General features: G+C 42.2%; 1 protein-coding gene across 1 annotated transcript; it reads right to left on the reverse strand.

Annotated features, from left to right (window-relative positions):
* Window positions 1-362: 362 nt before the first annotated feature.
* On the reverse strand, window positions 363-5,723 carry LOC115173405 (zinc finger and BTB domain-containing protein 12). The gene is made up of 5 exons (XM_029731443.1): window positions 5,336-5,723; window positions 4,324-4,544; window positions 2,671-2,865; window positions 2,253-2,447; window positions 363-1,923 (listed from the first exon to the last, which is right to left on the reverse strand). The coding sequence occupies exons 2-5, from the start codon at window positions 4,525-4,527 to the stop codon at window positions 832-834; spliced, it is 1,686 nt and encodes a 561-aa protein (XP_029587303.1). The 5' UTR covers window positions 4,528-4,544; window positions 5,336-5,723; the 3' UTR covers window positions 363-831.
* Between the last annotated feature and the right edge of the window lie 19,357 nt (window positions 5,724-25,080).

A 25,080-nucleotide genomic window follows, 5' to 3' on the forward strand; every position in this document is an offset into this window, starting at 1 on the left:
TGTATAAAGCTGCAACGTAACAAAATGTGGACAAAGTGAAGGGTTCTTAACACTTTCCAAATGCACTGTATATTAACATGTCAGCTGAGCACACCAAGTCACATGTCATTTTGTGCACATTTACAGAATAGTGTCTGGAGTCTTGAGTAAACGCGCATTGCACAAAGTGTAGGTCTCTTACTGTTTGTCCTTTTGTGATAAGCATGATTATGGAATGACAGCCTACTTTATTTTGGGTACCTCTTTAAATATACTGTCTTACACTTAATTAAGTACGCATTGTTACAAATAAATGTTTGTAACTAATTACACATTACAAATCAGCTGGTACATACCAACATCCAACAAGAAGCTCACCTTCAAATACACAAATGTAAAATATTTTATTGGTCAGCCAGTGAGTTACAAATGAGACAATAAGGTCTAAAACTGAGGTGTGCACAACTCCAGTCCTCCAGAGCCACGGTGCTGTACAGTAGGTCATCGTTTCCCCCCTTCAATTAAATAATTAAGAGAAATAATCAAGCCATGTCATTGACTGGCCAGAGCTTCAAACCGGAGTTGTGCACCCCAGGTCTAAAAGTAGGGGTTTTCCCTTTCAAGATCTTAGTAAATCCCTCCAGCACACACAACCTCATTTCCAACCCACAAACTCAAAGGCACACTCCAAACCACTATTTTGGCAATTAGAGCAGAAGGTAAGCACACAGCCACTTGCTTGAATAACCCCCCTGTACCTCCAACTGCAACGCTTAGTCAATGAGTGTACATTTTGGCTGAGAGGAGGGGTAAGGGAGCATCTCCTCCCCCCTCCCTGTTCCAGTGTCCTTTTCAAAAGTCAAATCTGTCCTGAGTGTCTCCCTCTCCTTCCCCTGGCCCTGCCACTCGCTCCATCTCGGCCTGTGCCTCCAGGCTGTTCTGAGCGGTCGTCTTCCCATGCTGCTCCTTGAGGTGGCGCCGCAGCGCCGGCTTGTGGGCGAAGCGCGAGTGGCAGTAGGCGCAGCAGTGAGGCCGCTCACCGCTGTGTAGATTCATGTGATCGCACAGCGTGGACTTCTGCGTGAATGTCTTGTCGCAGAGCGGGCAGCGGTGGACCTTGGCACCGCGGTGCACGGTCATGTGGCGGTTGAGGTTGCTGGAGTGGTTGAAGTGTTTCCCGCAGCAGGGGCACACGTACAGCAAGTGGGTGGCGCGCGTGTGGACGGCCAGGGAGTGGGCCGAGGGGAAGGTCAGGCCGCATTGCTCGCATGCCACCGGCCCCGCTGTGCTGGAGGTGGAGCCCACCACAGCCACAGATTCATCCCCCGCCCCGTCACCACCTGTTGGCACAGCCGCCATCCCCATGTTACCTTCACCTCCATCACCACTGGGGTCATCCAGGTTGTAGTGAGCCTGACCATTCCCGTCCCGGGGCACCAGCTCCTCTCCCTGAACCTCCCCCATCCCGTAGTCTAGCCGTGGGAGATCGCCCCCCGAGAGGAATGCTGACCTCATGGCTTCCTGGCTGAAGTCCAGGCCGAAGCCCTGCATCATCTCCGCCCCGGTGGGTAGACGCCACGCCTCCTGGTATTGCATACCCAGAGGCCTCCTCTCCCTCTCGCGGTACGAGCCACGCTTCCTCTTGAAACCCCTCCCCCTCCCCCGGCCCACTTTGGGTGAGTCGGTGAGTCTACGCCTCCAGCCTTGGAGCCCCTCCCTCTCGAAGCCGCTGTTGCGGATGGCCATTTCAGCTGGGGCCATATCATCACCCCTGCCTCCTCCCACTATGTCACTGTCCGTATCTTGGTACTGGCACCCCTGATGCCCCTCTGTGGCTTCCTCTCCGCCTTCCTCTGCCTCTCGCCTCTCTTCCGGCTCCTGCTCATCCTCGATGCAGATCCGGAACACGTCATAATCCTCCCTGCCCTCCTCTGTTACTCTCACCTGGAACAACATGAGACCGATTTGAGTGTGCTACCAGACCTGGGTTCAAATACTATTTAAAATATCTCAACTACTTTCACATACATTTGATCAAAGTATTTATTCAGATATATATTTTATTTGAAAAGACAAGTAGTTGAAAATCCTCAAATGCACTGCATACTATTTGTAAATACCATGGTTAAATGTATTTGAAATAAGTATTTGGAAATTACTCTCAAATATAACTTGGTAAACAATTTTTTTTACAACAAAAAAAAGCATTCAAATACTCAACAAAAAATGTACAGATGGATGCAGTGGTAAGTGTTGTTCCTGAATTGCCTTACTTTGATCTCATCCATTGTGTTAGGGTCATCATCGTGTTGTATATCTGTCTTAGTGTTTGAGTCTGTATGGTCATCAGCCTGAGACTGTACAGGGCTGTGAGGCTGCAGTGAGGAATGATCAGCAGAGGTTGACATAAGGGAGTGGCTGCTGCCACTGACTGTCACTGGCATCGATTGGCTCTCTTCTGACTTGATCTGAAAATGAGCGGTGGAGAGAAAAAGAATGAAGACGAGCCAGTTCAACGTCTTCACAGGTAAAAACAATCCAGCCTTTGATAAATCACATAATAGATAAGTTCAGTAATTATTTTGCCTTCTACAATTGAAGCACGGTACAATAACATTTTACGTTGTGATTTCAAACAATTATTTCAATAGGGTGCCTTTGACTATACATTAACCAAAATAAGTAACTAACCTTTGGTGAGCTGGGGTTCTTTGGCTGCATGTACTTGCCCAGGGCTCCCCGGCACTTCTCCACAACATGCTCCATCTGCAGGTAGCTAGCGGCCGTCAGGTAATTCACTATCTCCTTGGGGCTGAACTGCAGCACACCAGTGTAACAGGACTGGAGCAGCTCACATACCACCGAGGAGCTGTGAAGGACTGACACCTAGAGGGCAAAATAGAGGGGAAAAAAACACAAACAGATATTTTGCTGTTACGTCTCAGATACACTATATATACACAAAAAAGTATGTGGACACCCCTTCAAATGCAATCTCCATAGACATTGGCAGTAGACTGGCCTTACTGAAGGGCGCAGTGACTTTCCAAATGGCACCGTCATAGGATGTCACCTTTCCAACAAGTGAATTCGTCAAATTTCTGCCCTGTTAGAGCTGCCGCGGTCAACTGGAAGTGCTGTTATTGGAAATTATGTTAAGTGGAAACATCTAGGAGCTACAACAGCTCAGCCGCAAAGTGGTAGCCCATACAAGCTCACAGAACGGGACTGCCAAGTGGTGAAGCACGTAGTGCGTAAAAATCGTCTGTCCTCGGTTGAAACACTCACTACTGAGTTCCAAACTGCCTCTGGAAGCAACATCAGCACAAGAACTGTTCGTTGGGAGCTTCATGAAATGGGTGTCCATGGCTGAGCAGTTCCACATAAGCCTAAGATCATTATGCGCAGTGCCAAGCATCGGCTGGAGTGGTGTAAAGCTCACTGCCATTGGACTCTGGAGCAATGGAAACGCTTTCTCTGGAGTGATGAATCACGCTTCACCGTCTGGCAGTCCGACGGGCGAATCTGGGTTTGGCGGATGCCAGAACAACTACCTGCACGAATGCAGTGCCAACTGTAAAGTTTGGTGGAGGAGGAATAATGGTCTGGGACTGTTTTTCATGGTTCGGGTTAGGCCCCTTAGTTCCAATGAAGGAAAATCTTAACGCTACAGCATAGAATCGTCTAGAATGTCATTGTATGCTTCCAACTTTGCAGCAACAGTTTGAGGAAGGCCCTTTCCTGTTTCAGCATGACAATGAGAGGTCCATACAGAAATGGTTTGTCGAGATCAGTGTGGAAGAACTTGACTGGCCTACACAGAGCCCTGACTTCAACACCAACTGCGAGCCAGGCCTAATCGCCCAACATCAGTGCCCGACCTCACTAATGCTGTTGTGGCTGAATGGAAGCAAGTCCCCGCAGAAATGTTCCAACATCTAGTAGAAAGCCTCCCTAAAGAGTGGAGGCTGTTTGAGCAGCAAAGGGGGGGGACCAACTCCCATGATTTTGAAATGAGATGTTCCAACAAGCCGGTGTCCATATAGTTTTGGTCATGTAGTGTATTTTTCTTATGATCAATCGTGTAAGCCATTAGTGTCATATCCTGCAAGACTTGTGATAGAATCTACCATAATGAGGCATAGGACTGGAACCACAGCTGGCATGATGCAACATTTGAGAACTTCCCAGGCTCAAAGATATGCCTATTAAAACAGTCAGATCATTGAAAGGGTATGTGACAAGAAGTGTCTGTCAGGGGCTAGTACATCTGAAGTTGACACTCAACATTTATCAAACATAACCTAAATAGTGTGTAACACAGTGGCTTTCCCTGGCACCCACCTGCAGTTCAGAGGAGGGGTTGAGCAGGAACTGGTCCCTAAGGAAGGGGGAGCAGGCAGCAAGGACCACTTTGTGTCCCCGGAACGTCTGCCTGCCGCTGGCCACTATAGTGATGTCACAAAACTGCTGCCTGGACCTCAGGGAGTTCATGCTCTTCAGGGTGGCGTCACCGTGACCCGGCAACCGGAAACACAGCACCTCCATCTTAGCTACCGTGGAGCCTATAGGAGAGACATGAAGAGGACTCTTGAAATTTTGCAATAATAAAAATACAAATATTTTAAAAGGGAACATTTAGCATCTGGATCAACCAAAGGGAAACGTGGCACTTTCTGGGGTCTGGACATTTCTCCAGCTACAGTCATACTGGCCAAATTCAGACCAGAGATCAAGCGAGAGACCCCCATGGCTGTACAAGAGGCATGATGGTGTCTGACTATACGTCAAAGAGTAAAAGCACATCAGCTCCCATATCCCGGCTTGACACCCAATATTCCCTGTGATTATTAATTGATGTTAGAGTAGGTGAAGTCATTGTTCGCTCGTTTTGTTTTCAAGGTTTGTCAGGCAGGTCATAACGAGTAGCTGAAATCAGCTATATGAAATGGTTCTCTATGGCCAAAAAATTAAATCAAGCGTTTACTAGCCTAGGTTGAAGATAATCATACATTGTTTTTCGACCTAACGTTAGCTACTAGTTAACTATATCTCATTGTTTTATGTGACTATAAAGCTAACGTAATACTACTGCTGCTGTTAACGTTACTAGCTAACGTTTGCTAGTTAGCACTAGCATAATTTGCTAAGGTCAATTGTGCAGGTTTTAAATTTCGCAAACGGTAATGTTATTGTGTATCCAATCTCTGTCATAGCTAACGTTACCCAGCTAGGAGTACCTCGCTAGCTAGCTTATTGCCCCCCTACTAGCCACAGGCCGTTAGCTAGCTAGGCGTCGTTTGTGACCTGCCTGCTAAAACACAGTAAACTCGACGTTAGTTTAGTGTTTCCTTACCTGCTACTACTGTAGATATATTTTCCCCTTACTATATGTTGTGGAGTAACTAGGCACTCAATAACCGGTCATTCATTCTATATTGGCTAGCAAGCCAGCTAGCTAGCTAACGTTAGTATGTTTACTTTGTTAGCTTGTTTTAAACGAGCGTCAGTAGTTACACAGCCACAAAGTCATAAACCCCGCCTATTTCTACAATTTATCTTCTTACATTTTGATTTTAAAGCAAACATTAACCACACTGCTAACCTTACGCCTAACATTACATTAAGACCAAAAAACGTATATTAGTTTTCATGAATTTTTACGATACAGCTAGCCATTTTCTTTTCAACGAGAGTGGACCAGCACTTCCCGTGACAACTAGTGATGGGCATTCCGGCTCTTTTCAGTGAGCCAGCTCGTTCGGCTCTTTCAGCTCCCAAACGGCTCTGAAAAAAATATATGTTTTGTATTTTTTCAAGTCATACAGTTTGCGATAGTTTGACTATGATTGGGGTTAAAACAATTCTAATTAAATTATTAAATGAAATCATACTCTACCTTAACCACAATGCATGTACAAATGCATTGGTTTGTTATGAAAAATAATCATATTAAACATTTGCATTTAAAGTATAACTTTTTAATGTATAAACAAAGTGAATATAAATCTAACCATTCAAAACGAATACAATCTGAACAGCATAATAGAATATTGCACCACATCAAAGAAAAATAAACTATTTGCATAACTGCAGCATCCCACAAATTGAAATAAATGTAAAAAAGGATGCTATTACACATGTGCATTTAAAGTATAACTTTTTTAATGTATATAAACAAAGTGCTTATAAATATAATCATATTAAACATTTGCATTTAAAGTATAACTTTTTAATGTATAAACAAAGTGAATATAAATCTAACCATTCAAAACGAATACAATCTGAACAGCATAATAGAATATTGCACCACATCAAAGAAAAATAAACTATTTGCATAACTGCAGCATCCCACAAATTGAAATAAATGTAAAAAAGGATGCTATTACACATGTGCATTTAAAGTATAACTTTTTTAATGTATACAAACAAAGTACATATAAATGTAACCATTCAAAACGAATACAATCTGAACAACATAACAGAATATTGCACCATATCAAAGAAAAATAAATAACAATGTGCAAAACTGCAGCATCCCACTTAAAACATTAAACTGGTCCCTCTTTTCTCTCTCTTCTTTATTGCCATGTTATAACCAGCAGCACACAGCAATGCTGACCATATTTTCCTTTTATGAGAAATTTGCATTCAGAAATGCAAGCTGCTTCATTTTCGAGGGGCTGATGCGGTTTCTTCTCTCAGTAATTACTTGTCCCGTTTTCGAGAAGACCCTCTCAGAGGGAACGGATGTGGCCACTATGCAGAGTCTCCCTGTCATGACTTTAGTAAGCCGTAGGTAGACAGAGGCCTTGTTCTTCCACCAGCTCAGAGGATCTGCAGATCTTTGGAGGGTCTCCTCCAAATAGGATCGGACCTCCATTATGGCATCTGCTGAGGGATTCCTTCGGAGGCTGCAACCCCAGTTGCTCTCTCGTCAAACAGCATCCAAACAGCAGAAGTTTGTGGCACTACTGCTGGTGCTTCTGCTCCATCTGATCCCTCTTCTTGTTGCCCTGGTGCCTGAGCCAGCTGACTGCTGGGGCTGTCCCTCCCTGCTGCTGAGGTTATTCTTTGAAGAGCCTCATCAATCGTTCTGGCATCACTGAAGGCTAACTTCTTAAACCTGGGGTCAAGTGCAGCGGTTTCTGATAGCACGTGATTATATTCCATTCATGGAACTTTTTGTCCATTGATGAACAAAGGGTGTCTATCAACTCTGTCACATGTCCTGTGGTTACATTTGCTTCTCTCTGGCGGCTGGCTGTGACTCGCTGCAGACCATTACACAGGAGCATAATTCTTGAGGCTGTCACATAGCTGAAAAGAGAGAACAGTAACTTATTAGTTCAGGTTCATGTTTTGTCTACTGATACTACATTCTCATCTACTGCTCATATACAGTTGATGTCGGAAGTTTACATACACTTAGGTTGGAGTCATTAAAACTCGTTTTTCAACCACTCCACAAATTTCTTGTTAACAAACTATAGTTTTGGCAAGTTGGTTAGGACATCTACTTTCTGCATGACACAAGTCATTTTTCCAACAATTGTTTACAGACAGATTATTTTACTTATAATTCACTGTATCACAATTCCAGTGGGTCAGAAGTTTACTAAGTTGACTGTGCCTTTAAACAGCTTGGAAAATTCCAGAAAATGATGTCATGGCTTTAGAAGCTTCTGATAGGCTAATTGACATCATTTGAGTCAATTGGAGGTGTACCTGTGGATGCATTTCAAGGCCTACCTTCAAACTCAGTGCCTCTTTGCTTGCTTGACATCATGGGAAAATCTAAAGAAATCAGCCAAGACCTCAGAAAAACAATTGTAGACCTCCACAAGTCTGGTTCATCCTTGGGAGCAATTTCCAAGCGTCTGCTGAAGGTACGACATTCATCTGTACAAACAATAGTGCGCAAGTATAAACACCATGGGACCACGCAGCCGTCATACCACTCAGGAAGGAAACGCGTTCTGTCTCCTAGAGATGAACGTACTTTGGTGAGAAAAGTACAAATCAATCCCAGAACAACAAAGGACCTTGAAGATGCTGGAGGAAAAAGGTACAAAAGTATCTATATCCACAGTAAAGTCTTTTATCGACAACCTGAAAGGCCGCTCAGCAAGGAAGAAGCCACTGCTCCAAAACCGCCATGAAAAAGTCAGACTACGGTTTGCAACTGCACATGGGAACAAAGATTGTACTTTTTTGAGAAATGTCCTCTGGTCTGATGAAACAAATGGAACAGTTTGGCCATAATGACTATCATTATGTTTGGAGGAAAAAGGGGCAAGCCGAAGAACACCATCCCAACTGGGAAGCACGGGGGCTGGCAACATCATTCCAAATGGACAATGACCCTAAGCATACTTCCAAAGGTGTGGCAAAATGGCTTAAGGACAACAAAGTCAAGGTATTGGAGTGGCCATCACAAAGCCCTGACCTCAATCCTCTAGAAAATTTGTGGGCAGATCTGAAAAAGTGTGTGCGAGCAAGGAGGCCTACAAACCTGACTCCGTTACACTAGCTCTGTCAGGAGGAATGGGCCAAATCTCACCCAACTTATTGTGGGAAGCTTGTGGAAGGCTACCCAAAACGTTTGACCCAAGTTAAACAATTTAAAGGCAATGCTACAAAATACTAATTGAGTGAATGTAATCTTCTGACCCACTGGGAATGTGATGAAAGAAATAAAAGCTGAAATAAGTCACTCTACTATTATTCTGACATGTCACATTCTTAAAATAAAATGGTGATCCTAACTGACCTAAGACAGGGAATTTTTACTAGTATTAAATGTCAGGAATTGTGAAACTGAGTTTACATGTACTTGGCTAAGGTGTCTGTAAACTTCCGACTTCAACTGTACATATATAATACTGGATTAAATAATGATGTAGTAATAACTGCTTACTGTTCCTCTCTCCACTGATCTCCACAGTGACCTGCTCAAAGGGTACCAGGACTCTACACAACTCCTCCTCCACCACCACCTCCCATTCCTCTTGGGTCAGAGCATCAACGGGTGCATTGACAATGGCCAGGGTAGAGATGATAGCATCCTTTGACTCAAGAAACTGCTTCAACATATAAACTATTGAATTCCACCTTGTAGTGCAGTCTTGTTAGGCCGCAGCTCAGGCATCCCCATCTTGCGTTGTGTAGACTAGTTTTTCAGCACCTACTGTGCTCCTGTGGAAGTATTCCACTGCTGCTTTCACTTTGTCCACAGTTGGCTTCATCACCTTCAGAGCATCTCTTACAATCAGGTTGATTGTGTGGGCGAGACATGGATGATGAGTTCATTTAAAAATGTTCATGGCTTTGGTTATGTTAGCTGCATTGTCGCTAACACAACAGACCACTTTTCCATCTACTTGCCACTCAACAGTTCCTCTGCCAAGTTCTGAGGTGTGTCTGTCGCCGAACTCAAAGCAGTCCAAAAGACAGCTAGACATCGAAAAATCTTCAATGAAGTGACCAATGAACCAAAGATGCGAGCCAACTCACACAGTCACACACTTAGCAGCCGAGGAGAGAGAGAGGAAGGACAGCTGTGAAAACAACAGAATAGGGTTTTCCTGCTTGGAATTGTGTACATTGGATTTAGACTATTGCTATAATTTCTAAACCCTCTGTCCTCCACAATTGAAAATGGCTGGAAATCAGTGACAATCATTTTAGCCAATGCAATATCAATTTGGCCTTGTTTTGCTACAGACATAGAATTTGACATAAACTGGTCCATAGAAGACTGCGTTGCTGTGGGTCGCGGAGTAGGCGTACTTGACTGAGTGGATACATCACCACGTGTGGAGGTGCTGGCTCCACCACTATCACTAGCAGGCCCACTAGTTTCTCGAAGCTCCGCTACAGCAAGCTTCACAGTTGGGTGCACAGTTCGCATGTGCCGGTGAAGGTTGGGCGTAGAACAGGCTTTATATGAGATTTTGTTTTGGCAAATTCTACATTATTAAAATGCATCCAAATGCTACTGTGCTTCTGACTCATTTTTCAGCTGTTGTTTTCACAGCTGTCCTTCCTTTCTCTCCTCGGCTGCTAAGTGTGTGACTGTGTGAGTTGGCTCTGGCCCTCCCCCACGCATCTTTGGTTCATTGGTTGACTCTGCGTGTCTGATTGACAGGAACAACAGGTGAGGCTGTTAGTCTGAGCAGACAGTCAGAACGAATGTGTGCGCTTGAGCATTTAGGCCTATATTTTTTTTATTTCTCAGGTTCTTTGAATTAGTTAATTCTATTAATTTAAATCTCTTGATTATTCATATCTTAATATAAAAATGATAGATTCTGCTCTTCTGATATGCGAGCCGGATCCCAACGTTCACCTACAAGAGCCATCTCTTAGAGCCGACTCGTTCGCAAACGACCCATCACTAGTGCCAACACAATGTACCTAACTAGCCGGTCAACTTTTTATTAAAAGGGGAAGACACAAAAAGCAATGTCTGGAAACTTAAGTCACTAATCATGTTTTGGAGTAAGCAACCTAAAGTATCTTTATCCTCAACATACAGTGAGTTAGGGATGGTTGTCAAACGTTATTTGTTTTGCTTTGGGGAGGGTTGTGTTTTTTTTATTGGGTACAGGGGAGGGTAGTGCATTTTCCCCTGATTTACATTAGCCATTTTGCAGGATTTACTATATAATGTCTTCCATATAGCCACATTTTCCTCATCTGCTTGTACCTCCCATATCAAGGTGTTTTGGTACTTCCCTTATGCACTACGCTTTTCCGCATGCTTACTATACCACAGATCAATAGCCTAATAGTCTACCAGTGAACTGACTATCCTGCCCTCTATCCATAGCAACAATAATGGTAGGTGGATCGTCCAGATTTGCAATAGGCTAAGTAGCAATCATAACACACATAAAAATCATTCAAATCTACCCCATTTTCTATATAAATAGCCAATAGGCAGCAGAGGCCAGGTGCGCATGAAAGAACAGTGAAAACAAGTAGCTGAAAAATATCCCCTATTGATCTTGTTTAGGGACAATACAATGATCCTACATAGACTAGGCTACAGCACCACACAGTTCTGGGTCTAATCTCAGAAGATTACGGAAAGGCACAGTAGCAGGCCAGCCTGGCTGTATTTTTACTTCTGATTACCTACCGATGCACTGTCTGTTGCCCATCAATTCTACCAAATCGTACTCTGATCATATAGGCCTATGCTTCCAGCAGGCCCAGTTATTCAGGAAAGCTTAATATGTTCTGCCTCCTTTTCCGATCTGAGCGGCTATTCATGAACCTAGAACATAACGCTTCAATACAGCCTAAATATTTGTCATTTGACTTAAAATGTATTACCTATTATGTGTGGCATAAACACATTTAGTCACAATGATTTACTCTGATCAGGCTACTTCAAAAGTCTCCTGTAGGCTACTTGCACATGTTCATCCCCTTCACTAATATAATTCCAGTATCCAAACTGCACAACAGCCACTCGATTCATGGAAAGAGACATTGTTACAAAACACCAAAAAGTTTAATGACATTCGGAGATTGTCAAACCAAGTATATCTGTTTGTCGAGATTGACATACTCTACTTGGTTGTGGTGTTGAAAACACAAACCTTGATGATAATCCCCAAAAATCGGTAATCCTATGTAGTTATGCGTTGCTTATTTGTGGTGCACTGGCACATAAACCTGGTGGAAAATTCATTGCATGTACAGTACCAGTCAAACGTTTGGACACACCTACTCATTCAAGGATTTTTCTATATTTTGACTATTTTCTACATTGTAGAATAATAGTGAAGACATCAAAACTATGGAATACCACATATGGAATCATCTTGTAACTAAAAAAAGTGCTAAACAAATCAAAATATGTTATATTTGAGAATCTTCAAATAGCCACCCTTTGCCTTGGTGAGTTTTGCACACACTTGGCATTCTCTCAACCAGCTTCATGAGGTAGTCACCTGGAATGCATTTCAATTAACAGGTGTGCCTTGTTAAGTTAACTTGTGGAATTTATTTCCTTCTTAATGCGTTTGAGCAAATCAGTTGTGTTGTGACAAGGTAGGGGTGGTATAGAGAAGATAGCCCTATTTGGTCATTTTTTTATTTTGTTTATTTAACCTTAATTTAATTTGGCAAGTCAGTTAAGAACAAATTCTTATTTACAATGACGGCTTACACCGGCCAAACCTGGATGACGCTGGGCCAATTGTGCGCTGCCCTATGGGACTCTCAATCATGGCCAGTTGTAATACAGCCTGGATTCGAACCAGGGTGTCTGTAGTGATGCCTCAAGCACTGAGATGCAGTGCCTTAAACTGCTGCGACACTCGGGAGTCCTATACCAAATACCAAGTCCATATTATGGCAAGAACAGCACAAATAAGCAAAGAGAAACGACAGTCCATTACTTTTTTACGGCATGAAGGTCAGTCAAAAAAAACATTTAATGAACTTAAAGTTTCTTCAAGTGCCGTCACAAAAACTATCAAGTGCTATGATGAAACTGGCTCTCGTGAGGACCGCCACAGGAAAGGAAGACCCAGAGTTACCTTTGCTGCAGAGGATAAGTTCATTTGAGTTAAATAAATCCTTCACATAGTTAAAGTAAAAGACAAATCTCAACATTAACTGTTCATAGGACAGTGAGTGAGTCAGGCTTTCATGGTCGAATTGCTGAAAATAAACCACTATTAAAGGACACCAATAAGAGGAAGAGACTTGCTTGGGCCAAGAAACATGAGCAATGGACATTAGACCAGTGGAAATATTCCCTTTGGTCTGATGAGTCCAAATTTGAGATTTTTGGTTCCAACCGGTGTCTTTGTGAGACGCAGAGTAGGTAAACGTATGATCTCCACGTCTGATTCCCTACCGTCAAGCATGGAGAGGGAGGTGTGATGGTATGGGAGTGCTTTGCTGGTGACACTGTCAGTGATTTATTTAGAATTCAAGGCACACTTAACCAGCATGGCTACCACAGCATTCTGCAAGCGATACGCCGTCCCATATGGTTTGCGCTTAGTGGGACGATCATTTGTTTTTTAACAGGACAATGACCCAACACACCTCCAGGCTGTGTAAGGACTATTTGACCAAGGAGAGTGATGGTGCTGCATTAGATGACATGGCCTCCACAGTCACCCAACCTCAACCCAATTGAGATGGTTTGGGATGAGTTGGACCACAGAGTGAAGGAAAAGCAGCCAATAAGTGCTCAGCATATCTGGGAACTCCTTCAAGACTGATGGAATAGCATTCCTCATGAAGCTGGTTTAGAGAATGCCAAGAGTGTGCAAAGCTGTCATCAAGGTAAAGGGTGGCTACTTTGAAGAATCTCAAGTATAAAATATATTTTGATTAGCCTCCCGAGTGGCGCAGTGGTCTAAGGCACTGCATCAAAGTACTAGCTGTGCCACTAGAGATTCTGAGCTCGAGTCCAGGCTCTGCCGCGACCGGGAGACCCACTGGGCCGCGCACAAGGCTGGTCGCACCATCCACACAGGTGAAATGGAGTGAGAGCCTGCTGTACAAAGAGTACAGGAGCATTTATATAGTCAAGCTACCCCATGCAAGAATCTGCAAAACACGTGACTCTATGTATGTGTATGTGTGTGTGAGGGAGACAGACACCTGGGTGAAAAGGTTGCCTCAATCTGTCGCAAATGAGTGAGGACAATAGGTGCCAGAATGACAGGAAGTCACTCCAGACATACTTCCTCCAACAGTAGCTCAACAGTTCCCCCAAGTTGGACAAGCAAGCGCCTTTGATTGTCAGCTCAGATGATGTATGGTCGTACTGGTCACACACACAAACACACAAAACATGAATCTTTCGCCCAGAAATAGGCTCCAAACAGAACAATAGTTGTATCACTGGTGTGCAGAATATAACACCTTGCCCTGTCTCCAGTTAAGCTAAGAGGAACCAGTTAGTTTCTGTCAGCTCTTGGCTGAGTGGCCAGACATCACGGGGTCATGCTACACACAGAACAGTTAGAACAGGCCTCTGATTAATGCACGCACACTTTTCTATCTTATATGAGTTTGTTTCTTTGTCAATCTCAATGCCTAGGCTTAAAGAAGGATATTTTAGTACACAAGCATTAGTAAGGTTTAACAGAAAATGCCCTCACAACTGGTACAGATCTACTACTCACACCACTGCTCTCAGGATCCCTCCCCCTTGACCCATCTTCCTCTACTTTCATCACTGCCTCAGCATACAACTTCTGCACTACTCTAACCCTGGAAACAACCTGCCTCTCTCACACCTGACATTTCTGATCTCCAGCCACATGGACACCCCTACAATGAACACATACCATTACTTTCCCCAATGCTACACATTCCTGTCTCATGCCCTTTTGCACACTTCTCACACGTAGGACCCTCCCTCCTACACACTGATGTCACATGCCCATAAACTTGACACCTGTATCAATGTAATGCATTCAGCACATACGTTTGTACGGGATAACGTATATCCTACAATCACTTTGTTCGGAAAAGACTCAACATCAAAACTCAAAAGAACAGACAACGACTCTTCTGTTTTACCGCTCACGCCACCCGGTCTGCGTCACACCAAACGATGAGCATCACAAACACTTTGAATCTACCCCTTCAGTTGATCAGCGTTCACATTTACCGCTACCCCAGTAATCACTCCTTTCAATGGCGCCCTTTTCTTGAAAGCAAAACAATTCACATGTCTTGTCCCCACTCGTTTAAAAGGAAGGCAAACGGGAGGAGGCCAGATCAGGTGGGACCATTCTAGCCAATGAGGGCAGATACTCGTGTGAACAACCGATATAAAGTGTCTTTCTCAAAAGTTGCTAGGACGTGTCCTACTTATATCGCTACACCTAAGCATTACGAAACGTCTAGTCGATCAAATAAACCACACGTAGCAAATTACATTTGCTGTTAACCAAAGTCGACACTTTCATTGACTGCCATAAAAAAAAACTCTGCTTGGTGAGCGAAAAAAATACCACCTGCTGAAGAAAACAGATTTTGGGCCCAGTAATCCCTTTGCCTTTTCCTCTGGTAATACTGGGCTTGTTCGACATTGCAGCCGACGGTGCAGGCAACTGCCGATTGACTGATCTATAAATAACCACTCATTATTATTTGTAGTCAGTATTATTTGTAGTCAGTCAGTTACAATGTACCCATGATACATTACGGTTTAAAAACCCCTCCCCAAAAAAAATACTTTTTAAAAATAAAACACATTGACAAAACCAAAAACTCCCACTTCTTCCTTCCTTCAAATCTCCATATCTCCCTTCTCGGGCTCTATGACCTGAGAGGGTGGTATGACTTGTGACAATACTCCATGTAACTCCTCCGTGAAGTCTTTCAGTCCCTGGAACCGTTTCGCCGCATCCACAATGATATTTATTTTCCTGGACTTCCTCTCCACCTTGGCAGGGCCATTAATCACCATAGCTATAAAGGCCACAAAGTCCACCTTCTTAACAACCTGTTGGGGCTAGGGGGCAGTATTTGCACGGCCGGATAAAAAACGTACCCGATTTAAACTGGTTACTACTCTTGCCCAGAAACGAGAATATGCATATAATTAGTAGATTTGGATAGAAAACACTCTAAAGTTTCTAAAACTTTTTGAATGGTGTCTGTGAGTATAACAGAACTCATATGGCAGGCCAAAACCTGAGAAGATTCCATACAGGAAGTGCCCTGTCTGACAATTTGTTGCCCTTCTGTTGCATCTCTATCAAAATACAGCATCTGTCCTGTAACGTGACACTTTCTAAGGCTCCCATTGGCTCTCTAAAGCCGCCAGAAAGTGACATGGGGTGTCTGCTGTCTCTGGGCGAAGAACAGCAGGAGAGTTTGTGAGTGGTCAGCCTGGGGACAGTGACACTGGAGATGCACGTTCACGAGAATTCAAAAAAAAATTATTTCAGCCTTTGAATGAATACAACGTTGCCCGGTTCAAATATTATCGCTATTTTACGAGAAAAATATTATAAAAGTTGATTTTAAACAGCGTTTGACATGCTTCTAAGTACGGTAATGGAATATTTTGAATTTTTTTGTCACGAAATGCACTCGCGCGTCACCCTTTTGGATAGTGACCTGAACGCACAAACAAAATGGAGCTATTTGAATATAACTATGGATTATTTGGAACCAAAACAACATTTGTTGTTGAAGTAGAAGTCCTGGGAGTGCATTCTGACGAAGAACAGCAAAGGTAATCCAATTTTTCTAATAGTAATTCTGAGTTTAGGGATTCCCAAACTTGGTGGGTGTCAAAATAGCTAGCCGTGATGGCCGAGCTATGTACTCAGAATATTGCAAAATGTGCTTCGCCGAAAAGCTATTTTAAAATCTGACACCGTGATTGCATAAAGGAGTTCTGTATCCAGGGGCGAAAATCTGATATCAACTTTGGAGGGGACAATTACATTACATTTTCTCAAGAGCAATTCCTGAGGGGGACACCAAAAGTAGTGCTGTAACACATAGCCTACGTTGTAATATGGTAAATGTATATTGAGGAACCAAAGAAATAAGGTGTTTGCCGTACTCCTAACTACCTGTACCCAAAACTACACAACTAATCACAACAGCAATACCATTGCCTTTAACAAATCATAGTTCAGTCACCAGTTTAAGTTGAGAGTGGGGGTATCCATGGCATTTTCCAATTATGTTCCTATTTTACAAGTAAAAAAAATTGAGAACCTTTCATAATGTTGCCAAACAAAGACTCAACAAACTTACCTGAGACTCCCTGTCTCTGCCAGTCTGTCCCTGCATATCTGTCCCCAACTCTGCTGTCTGTGTGCCATCTGTTGCCTGCTCTGCCTAATGACATCATTGTGAAACATTGCCATTAGCATTTAACTTCTTTCTTATGAACATTTTATCAACTAGTCTGAGATATTAGGCTACTAGGGTTCTTACTTTGCGTTTTGGTGTACTGAAAAATATTCTGATGTCCGTCTTTTTTCTGCCATTTTTCTACCTGGCTGGCTACACACACACACAGTGTGTAGGTTATTTACAGTAGGAGATGGGCTTCTATCATCTTATCTTCTATCATTCTATATGGGCTTCATTCTAAAAGGTAGCTAGCAAATGTGAAACGGATTGCAGTGACAAGAGTTGACAGCTGTATGAGTTCACCATTTACACAACATATGCTGCAACCTTTTGTAATTTTAATAGTTTGTTTCATATTGGCTGGCTTCCAGCAATAGCTGAATTTGCAAAGCTAGCGAGCACCAATTCAGTGGTGTTTGCTATAATCTTTGCTACCCGGGTTAAATAAAGGTGAAATAAAATAAATAAATAAAAGTTCCCTTGCGACAATTTAGCTTTTGCAACGAGACCATTAAATATATTTAAAACAATGGTAGAAGAGAGTGTAGTTCTGTTCAGTTTATCGCTAACCTTATCACAGGGACTTTGAAGCACTAACTTACATGCATGCTGATCTTGGAATAAATTGACGATAGCAAAGATTCCATCTTTGACGACGCCACGTAAATGGAATAGGTACTAGCTAGCTTAATAGTTAATATTTGCGCGCTAGCTCTGCAAATTCAGCTAGGGTGTGTGTGAACCCTGGCGCGATTGACTGGATTAACCTCACGTCAGTTACGTGCATTGAGTGCCTTTCAGACAGTAGATACTAACACTCTGTTACATTGACAACTAAGGAACTGGCAGTGGATCAAACCATTGTGAGGCAAAGGGCGGGGTGGTCGCAATCTTTTGAAACTTAAAAACGCGCTATCAAGTGTCTATAATCAGCACAATTGCTTTCATTGCGTATTATTAATATTATTTAAATTACATAGTTATGTTTACAGTGATATATTGGGGGGGACAAATCATATTTTTCCCAGGATGGGGGGTTGTGTCCCCCCCGTCCCCCCTGGGATTTCCGCCCCTGTCTGTATCTATAATTCTTAAAATAATTGTTATGTATTTTGTGAACGTTTATCATGAGTAATTGAGTAAATTCACCGGAAGTTTTCGGTGGGTATGCTAGTTCTGAACATCACATGCTAATGTAAAAAAATTGGACAAAACATGCATGTATTGTATAACATAATGTCCTAGGAGTGTCATCTGATGAAGATCATCAAAGGTTAGTGCTGCATTTAGCTGTGGTTTTGGTTTTTGTGACATATATGCTTGCTTTGAAAATGGCTGTGTGATTATTTTTGGCAGGGTACTCTCCTGACATAATCTAATGTTTTGCTTTCGCTGTAAAGCCTTTTTGAAATCGGACAATGTGGTTAGATTAACGAGAGTCTTGTCTTTAAAATGGTGTAAAATAGTCATATGTTTGAGAAATTGAAGTTATAGCATTTTTTAGGTATTTGTATTTCGCGCCACGAGATTCCACTGGCTGTTGACTAGGGTGGGACGGAAGTTAACCTTTTAACATATCTGGGTCCTGCTGTTGAACGGCAACCCCTGCAGCCTTCAGTGAAGGCCTATCCACCACCATGGACTCTTCAGGAGCACCATTTGAATCCTCAACCCTTTTAACAGCTGCTGCATATGAAATGCTCTGGACAGCCCTGACTTTGACCACATTCTGAAGAAATGGCTTCATGGTTCCCACCACAGTTGCGACATGTCACATTTTCATCACGTTTAAAAACATATGATCTTTTCCACAAATTGAACATCTCGGCTTCTCCCTTATACAAACACTTGAAACATGTTCAAAAGCTTTACAATGAACACACTGCATTGTTCTTGGAACAAATGCTCGGACTCTGTAGTTTATAGATCCCAACTGCACTTGAGTAGGGAGAGATAAAGAACAGAGCATAAAAAACACTTTTTCTTCCTTGACAACACAATTCATCCAACGAGCATCAATTACTCCAGGAATATTTTATATCTCTGCAACATCAACTGGCCACGAACCGCCAGATATTACCCCTGTCCCAGGGGTCCCTGTTCCGAAGAGACACGCAGGACACATCAAACTTCTCAAATTGCGTGAGACGCAACACACGCTCCTTCTGATCCTCAGAAGATCAAAAAAATCCTCACTGCCTTCACTTCACCCAGCACTCTCTCCACCAGTTTGAATATATCAAATTCATTTTTCAAAATTGGTAATTCAATCAGCTGCTCCTCATTAAGAAAATGTACTCCTACAAGATAAGAAGGGACATTCTCATTACTGTATGCTACTTTGCTCCATTTTCTATTCTTTTGAACAATATTCAAATTCTTCTTGATTCCCCTGCCATTTTATTCACACTCCACATCAGCTTCTGCTTCCGCCATCTTTTCACACTGACCCTGTAAATTGCTTCTTACTTTCTCTTATATTCTTGTTATTTCTTATTTTTATTTATTGTGTGTTTTTGTTCTAACTTAGGTTATTTTTGCTACATTCAGTGGCAACCCGTCATTTGAGCCCCACATGTTTAGCTAAAAATAATACAAATAATACATACATTTTTTAATTATGTTTTTCATGTTATTTTGACATTAATACGTGTCACATATTGGTTTGCAAACAATACAAAAAAATGGTCTCTTTTGTCTTTCTTGAGTAAGGCAGTGTTTCAGCCTTGCTCAGTGCTTTCTGTGGTGGTGGGGCAGCCAGCGGAAAATACGGAGCGTAGAGGTTGGTAATGTTCTCTAGTTGCACCGTGATTGGCTCAGTGTTCTGTCACTCATGGGGACACTTCATTACCGCAAAATCAACAAGGACAGCTCAAAAATTCAAGCCCCTTGGGTGCTGCCATAGAGTTACATTAGAAGTGTCCATCCAAGAAGGCTCAAGGTCATTGGCCACAGATGAAAGGACATCAAATCATGTTAAATCTACCGTAGCTTTGACTGAACTGATCATGTCAACGTCATACTTTCAAAATCTTAGCTAGCAAGCTAGACAAGCAGTCATCATCATGAATCACGTCGACAATCTACTGGAAAATCCTTTTCCATCCTTGACATTTGAAGAGCAATTATAGATAAAACGTATCGATGCTCATCTGCCATTGGACATAAACATTACACAACAAGTTGTAAATCGTAAATTCAACAATGACTGGTTTGGAAGGAATCAATGGCTAACTGCAAGGATTTCAAATAAATCACTAGGCTGCTATTCAGTGAAGTGAGTGTGTGGTCCAAGTCTGGGTTTAAGGGTCTCTTTTTCAAGCTTAAACGGATAAACATTCACATGCCATGAGCCAGAGAAGGTTGAATACATTGGCCACGCTGTCAATCCAGCATGACTTCTGCCGAGTTCAAAACAACTGGAAACTCGTAACTGGGAAACCTCAGACTTCAGTGAGTTCAAGACAACTGGGAACTCTGACTAAAACGGGCTCCGACTGGGAAAATACGTTTTGAACAGTTATCCAACTTGGAATTCCAAGTTGGGAACTTTGACCTCTTTCTAGATTGCCGACCTGAAGATCACTGACGTCATGATTCAACCTTGTTTTTTTTTCAGAGTTCCTAGTGGTCTTGAAAGCACCATTAATCCAGAGAATGCCAGACTTTGATGACAAAGTTTGATGACAAAATTTGCCCACAAGGCCCGCTGCACCACCTTCCTGTTCAAGTGAGCACAGCACATCAAGGTGAGTCCAAAAATATATTATATGCTGCTGCATAAATGATGTAGTATGTCAGGGAGGTATGTATAATGTAGCTAAGAAAGTAATATTAAGTGTATGTTGTGTAGCAAGCTGTAAGTATTCCATGTGCCCCACCCTAATAATTTGGTCCCTTTCCCCCTCATAACTTAGCCTACTGTTCTGACTTGGTGATGCACATGTAGCCTAAAGCCTGTTTTAGAGAAATGTAATCACTGAATATTAAAAGAGCTTTCATTTTGTGCGTGTATGCCCCCTTTATTTATCCTACGGTTCTGACTTGGTGTACAGGGAGAATACTGTAAGAATGGCCCATTTTCTGAATTCTGTCGCTGTACATTTCAAAAGTGCTGAAGAAATAGTTATATTGACTATGTCTGTCCTAGCTCGCTTATTAATGTCTTAATTGAAATTACGGATTGCCTCTTATCCAGGAAAAAAAATGGCACCACCAACTGATCCTACACCAATATACCACAATTTCATAAAAATAAAAAACACCACCCCTTTCCTCTACTTTGACCCTAACTGATCCTACACCAGCCTGACGGCCTTGGAGGACGGGACTATTTCGTTCAACAAACACACCTTGAAACTCTTCTGCAATAAAACCTCATACACCCAAGTACATCTCGGCAGGTGTCACCACAACATCTGTTTTCTGTGATTTACGATCCATTTCTGAGGTACAGTTGATGACCATGGCATTGAACGCTAAGAAGCCAACCTTACTGAAGCACAAACTCAAATCTCTGTATTGGCCTAAGGCTCCTAATCACCTTTGACCCAAGCCCAATATTGGACCAAAGGTGCCTAATGTTACCCCTTATTCCAAGGACCTTACATGTTCTGTTTACAGAGCGAATTTGCGCTGGAAGCCAAAACAGCCAACTACAATGTAACAGTTTTGCTTCCGTCCCTCTCCTCGCCCCTACCTGGGCTCGAACCAGGGACATTCTGCACACATTGACAACAGCCACCCTCGAAGCATACCCATCGCTCCACAAAAGCCGCGGCCCTTGCAGAGCAAGGGGAACAACTACTTCAAGGTCTCAGAGTGACGTCACCAATTGAAACGCTATTAGCGCGCACACCGCTAACTAGCTAGCCATTTCACATTGGTAACATATACATGCACAAAATCCACCTTTTCACAATAAGTGTATCCAAATCACTTGATTAACGTATAACATTTGCAACTGGTTGTGGTGCATCCACCCCCATATCTACTTCAGAATTGTGGCCTCTTCCCCCTTCAACGCTCTTCACCGCCTCCACATATTGTAGGAGATTTGCTGTACAGCCCTGATCCTTGACACCTCAACCTCTTTCATCAAACTTTTTACACTTCTTACATTGCATCAGGTTTTGCACGAACGCTCTTCCGGCGTATCTTATATAACCTAACTTTCCATAGTAAATACTCGTCAAACATCAATAATACAGATACACTTTGCTCCTTTTCCCATTCTCCATATGGGTCAAGTGATGTGCATGAACTACTCCTGGAATTTTTAGCCTAAGATATTGACTATCAATGTCCAGCGGGACACCAGAGATAATAAGTTTTACCAGTGCCCTGCTCCAAAAATCAAAGCTGTTTACTTCATGCGTCGATAATTTCGTGAGCCACAATGCACGCTCCTTTTGCTCTTTAGATACACACGATGTCAACACCATACCACTCCTTTGTTACTTTGACTGTATCCACTTTTCCCAATGCCTTCTTCACCATCCTCGTGACTTCAGAAGGGTTTCCCAAATAAACATCTTTATCCAAAAAACATACTCCAACAAGCAACGATTCATCAGACTCCTTTTCCACAACAATTTTAGCTCTTTTTGTTCCATTGTTGGACTTCACTGTTGTCCATTCATCTTTCTGGACTTCTGTTGTCCACTCATGTTTCTTGGGCACAGGGTTTTTTCTATAGAGCCAAATACTTGCCAAAAAGTTGAACGTACGTATCATTAGGATGGAAAGAAAATCCATACGTAAATTGTTAGGATCGTAAGAAAAGCCATGCGTGAAACATGAAATGTAAACGTTAGAATAGATGTTATGACTATGAATGAACATTTACATGTTCAATTCTTACTTTACATCTCCCTTTACTCGGTAACAGATCTTTTTTATGCGTACAAACTTTTGTCAGTAATGTGGCATCTGAAAAGGACATGAACCAAGCATAGCTAGTTGAAGTTAGCTAGTCAATTAAGCAACACTAGCCCAGACGTTAGAGTATACAGCTTCTGGTTTCCTTTCCAAAATGAAAGTCTAGAGCTTGTTTTAGAACTGCATTCAATAACGACGTTATACCAGTAGATGACGTAGTACAGCCTTCAGCCTTCAGCAAATTACTTGTGTGAGAATGAAAAAGACACAGAAAAGCCTTGTCTAGAATAATCGCCTGAGCTGTTTAGAGTTTTAAGTTCTATTGTGTCCACATCATCAACAAATGATCATGGTCCAAACACACCAAGACAGTCGTGAAGAGGACACGACAACACCTTTCCCCCTCAGGAGACTGAAAAGATTTGTCATGGGTCCCCAGATCCTTAAAAAGTTCTATAGCCGCACCATCGAGAGCATCCTGACCGGTTGAATCACTGCCTGGTGAGGGTAGTGCTTACGGCCTAGTACATCACTTGGGCCAAGCTTCCTGCCATCCAGGACCTATATAGTGAGTGATGTCAGAGGAAGACACAAAAAATTGTCAAAGACTCCAGCCACCCAACTCATAGACTGTTCTCTCTGCTACCGCACGGCAAGCGGTACCGGAGCGCCAAGTCTAGGTCCAAAAGGCTCCTTAACAGCTTCTACCCCCAAGCCATAAGACTGCTGAACAATTAATCAAATGGTCACCCAGACTATTTCCATTGCCCCCCCCCCCTTTTTTGCTGCCACTCACTGTTTAGGGGTAAAGTGCATAGGCACTTTACCCCTATCTACATGTATAAATTACCTTGACTAACCTGTACCCCCGCACATTGACTCGGTACCGGTACCCCCTGTATATAGCCTCGTTATTGTTATATTATTTTATATTTTTTATTTTATTTTTACTTTAGTTTATTTAGTAAATATTTTAACTCAATTTCACAAAAAAAGTCTACACCTGTTTATGCTAAGCCTATGCAATGCTGTTGTGTGTTATTTAATGGTCATATAATTTCATAATTCATTTTTATATCCGCGTGGGCTATTGTGGTGATCATGTAACCTAATGAATCACACTTTTTCCAGTATTTGGGAGCACGGACTGTAGACCTTGTATTAGGCATTTTGACTAGTGAATTGTATTAGTGAATTCTACTCTGTATGTAGGCTTGTTATAGCCATTTGCGTTGCACAACGTTATCGGCAGAGGCTATATCCATTTCAATAAATGAGACAATATATTTTTTTATTAAGTCTTGGCTATAACCTGTCCTGAGCGAAATAGAGTCCCATATGCACATGCTTCTTCAACTATTTTGTTGAACACTTATTTAGAGGCTATATTTAGAGGCTATATTTAGAGGCTTGTGAGATAGAGTCTCTGTTTAAGGGGAGCCCTATAATAAAAACAGTTATAAAACACAAATAGAACTCTAAAATGATTCTGCAAGACACCAATACCCAAAATTATAACCTAAATTGCAATGCCTACAAGTTCAAGTTTTTTTATTTGGATAGGCCTAAATTTAACATTGAATTATTAAAGTGATAAGCTAAAGAACTTTGGGGAATTTAGATAATTTTGAATACACATGAATTTCAATCAACAAATGGATAAGACTGTTCTATTCTCATTGATTTAGTTCCTATTACAACTGACTGAACTGAATGAAGGATGAATTAAATGTTCTATTATGTTGGAATGACAAGTTGCATGCATCATGCATGCTCTGCACTTTATTTGGCTAGTAGGCAAATAGGCCTATATTAGGGTATAATGACTCTATGACTGCATGCCTCCAGAAGGGGTGCTTTTCCGAAGGCGCATGGTGCTGTGGTGCTGCATGGAGGTCACAAACTCTTCAACTGGGCAGCAGTGTCGCGATGGAGGGAATAGCCTATAAAGAGACTACCTAAGACCACTGCAACAGAATTATTGTAAAGTGTGGGAATAAGCTCATGCCAGACTTAGCCTGTGTTTAACCTCTCCCATGTTCATTTCAAAGTCCAAATGTTCATGACCCGATTCATATAAATCATGTCAAATTATTTGAAATTCATATTAACCCCTCCTACAGAATATGATTTGGCAAGAGTGGTGAAAGAAATATCAAAATATTTTGAGTGGCAAACATAATTCATAGATTCACCAAACATCTATTATTCTATGTTTCATTATTCCTGGTATATAATACTGGTTATGATTGCAGACAGAGCCCAGAGAATGGGATGGTACAATATTAAATTAGTCGTGCATGCATGGGGATATCCACGTCACCCAGAGATATGTCCATGCTGTAGAGATAC

This window comes from Salmo trutta, chromosome 34, assembly GCF_901001165.1.
Source record: "Salmo trutta chromosome 34, fSalTru1.1, whole genome shotgun sequence".
Lineage (NCBI taxonomy): Eukaryota > Metazoa > Chordata > Actinopteri > Salmoniformes > Salmonidae > Salmo > Salmo trutta.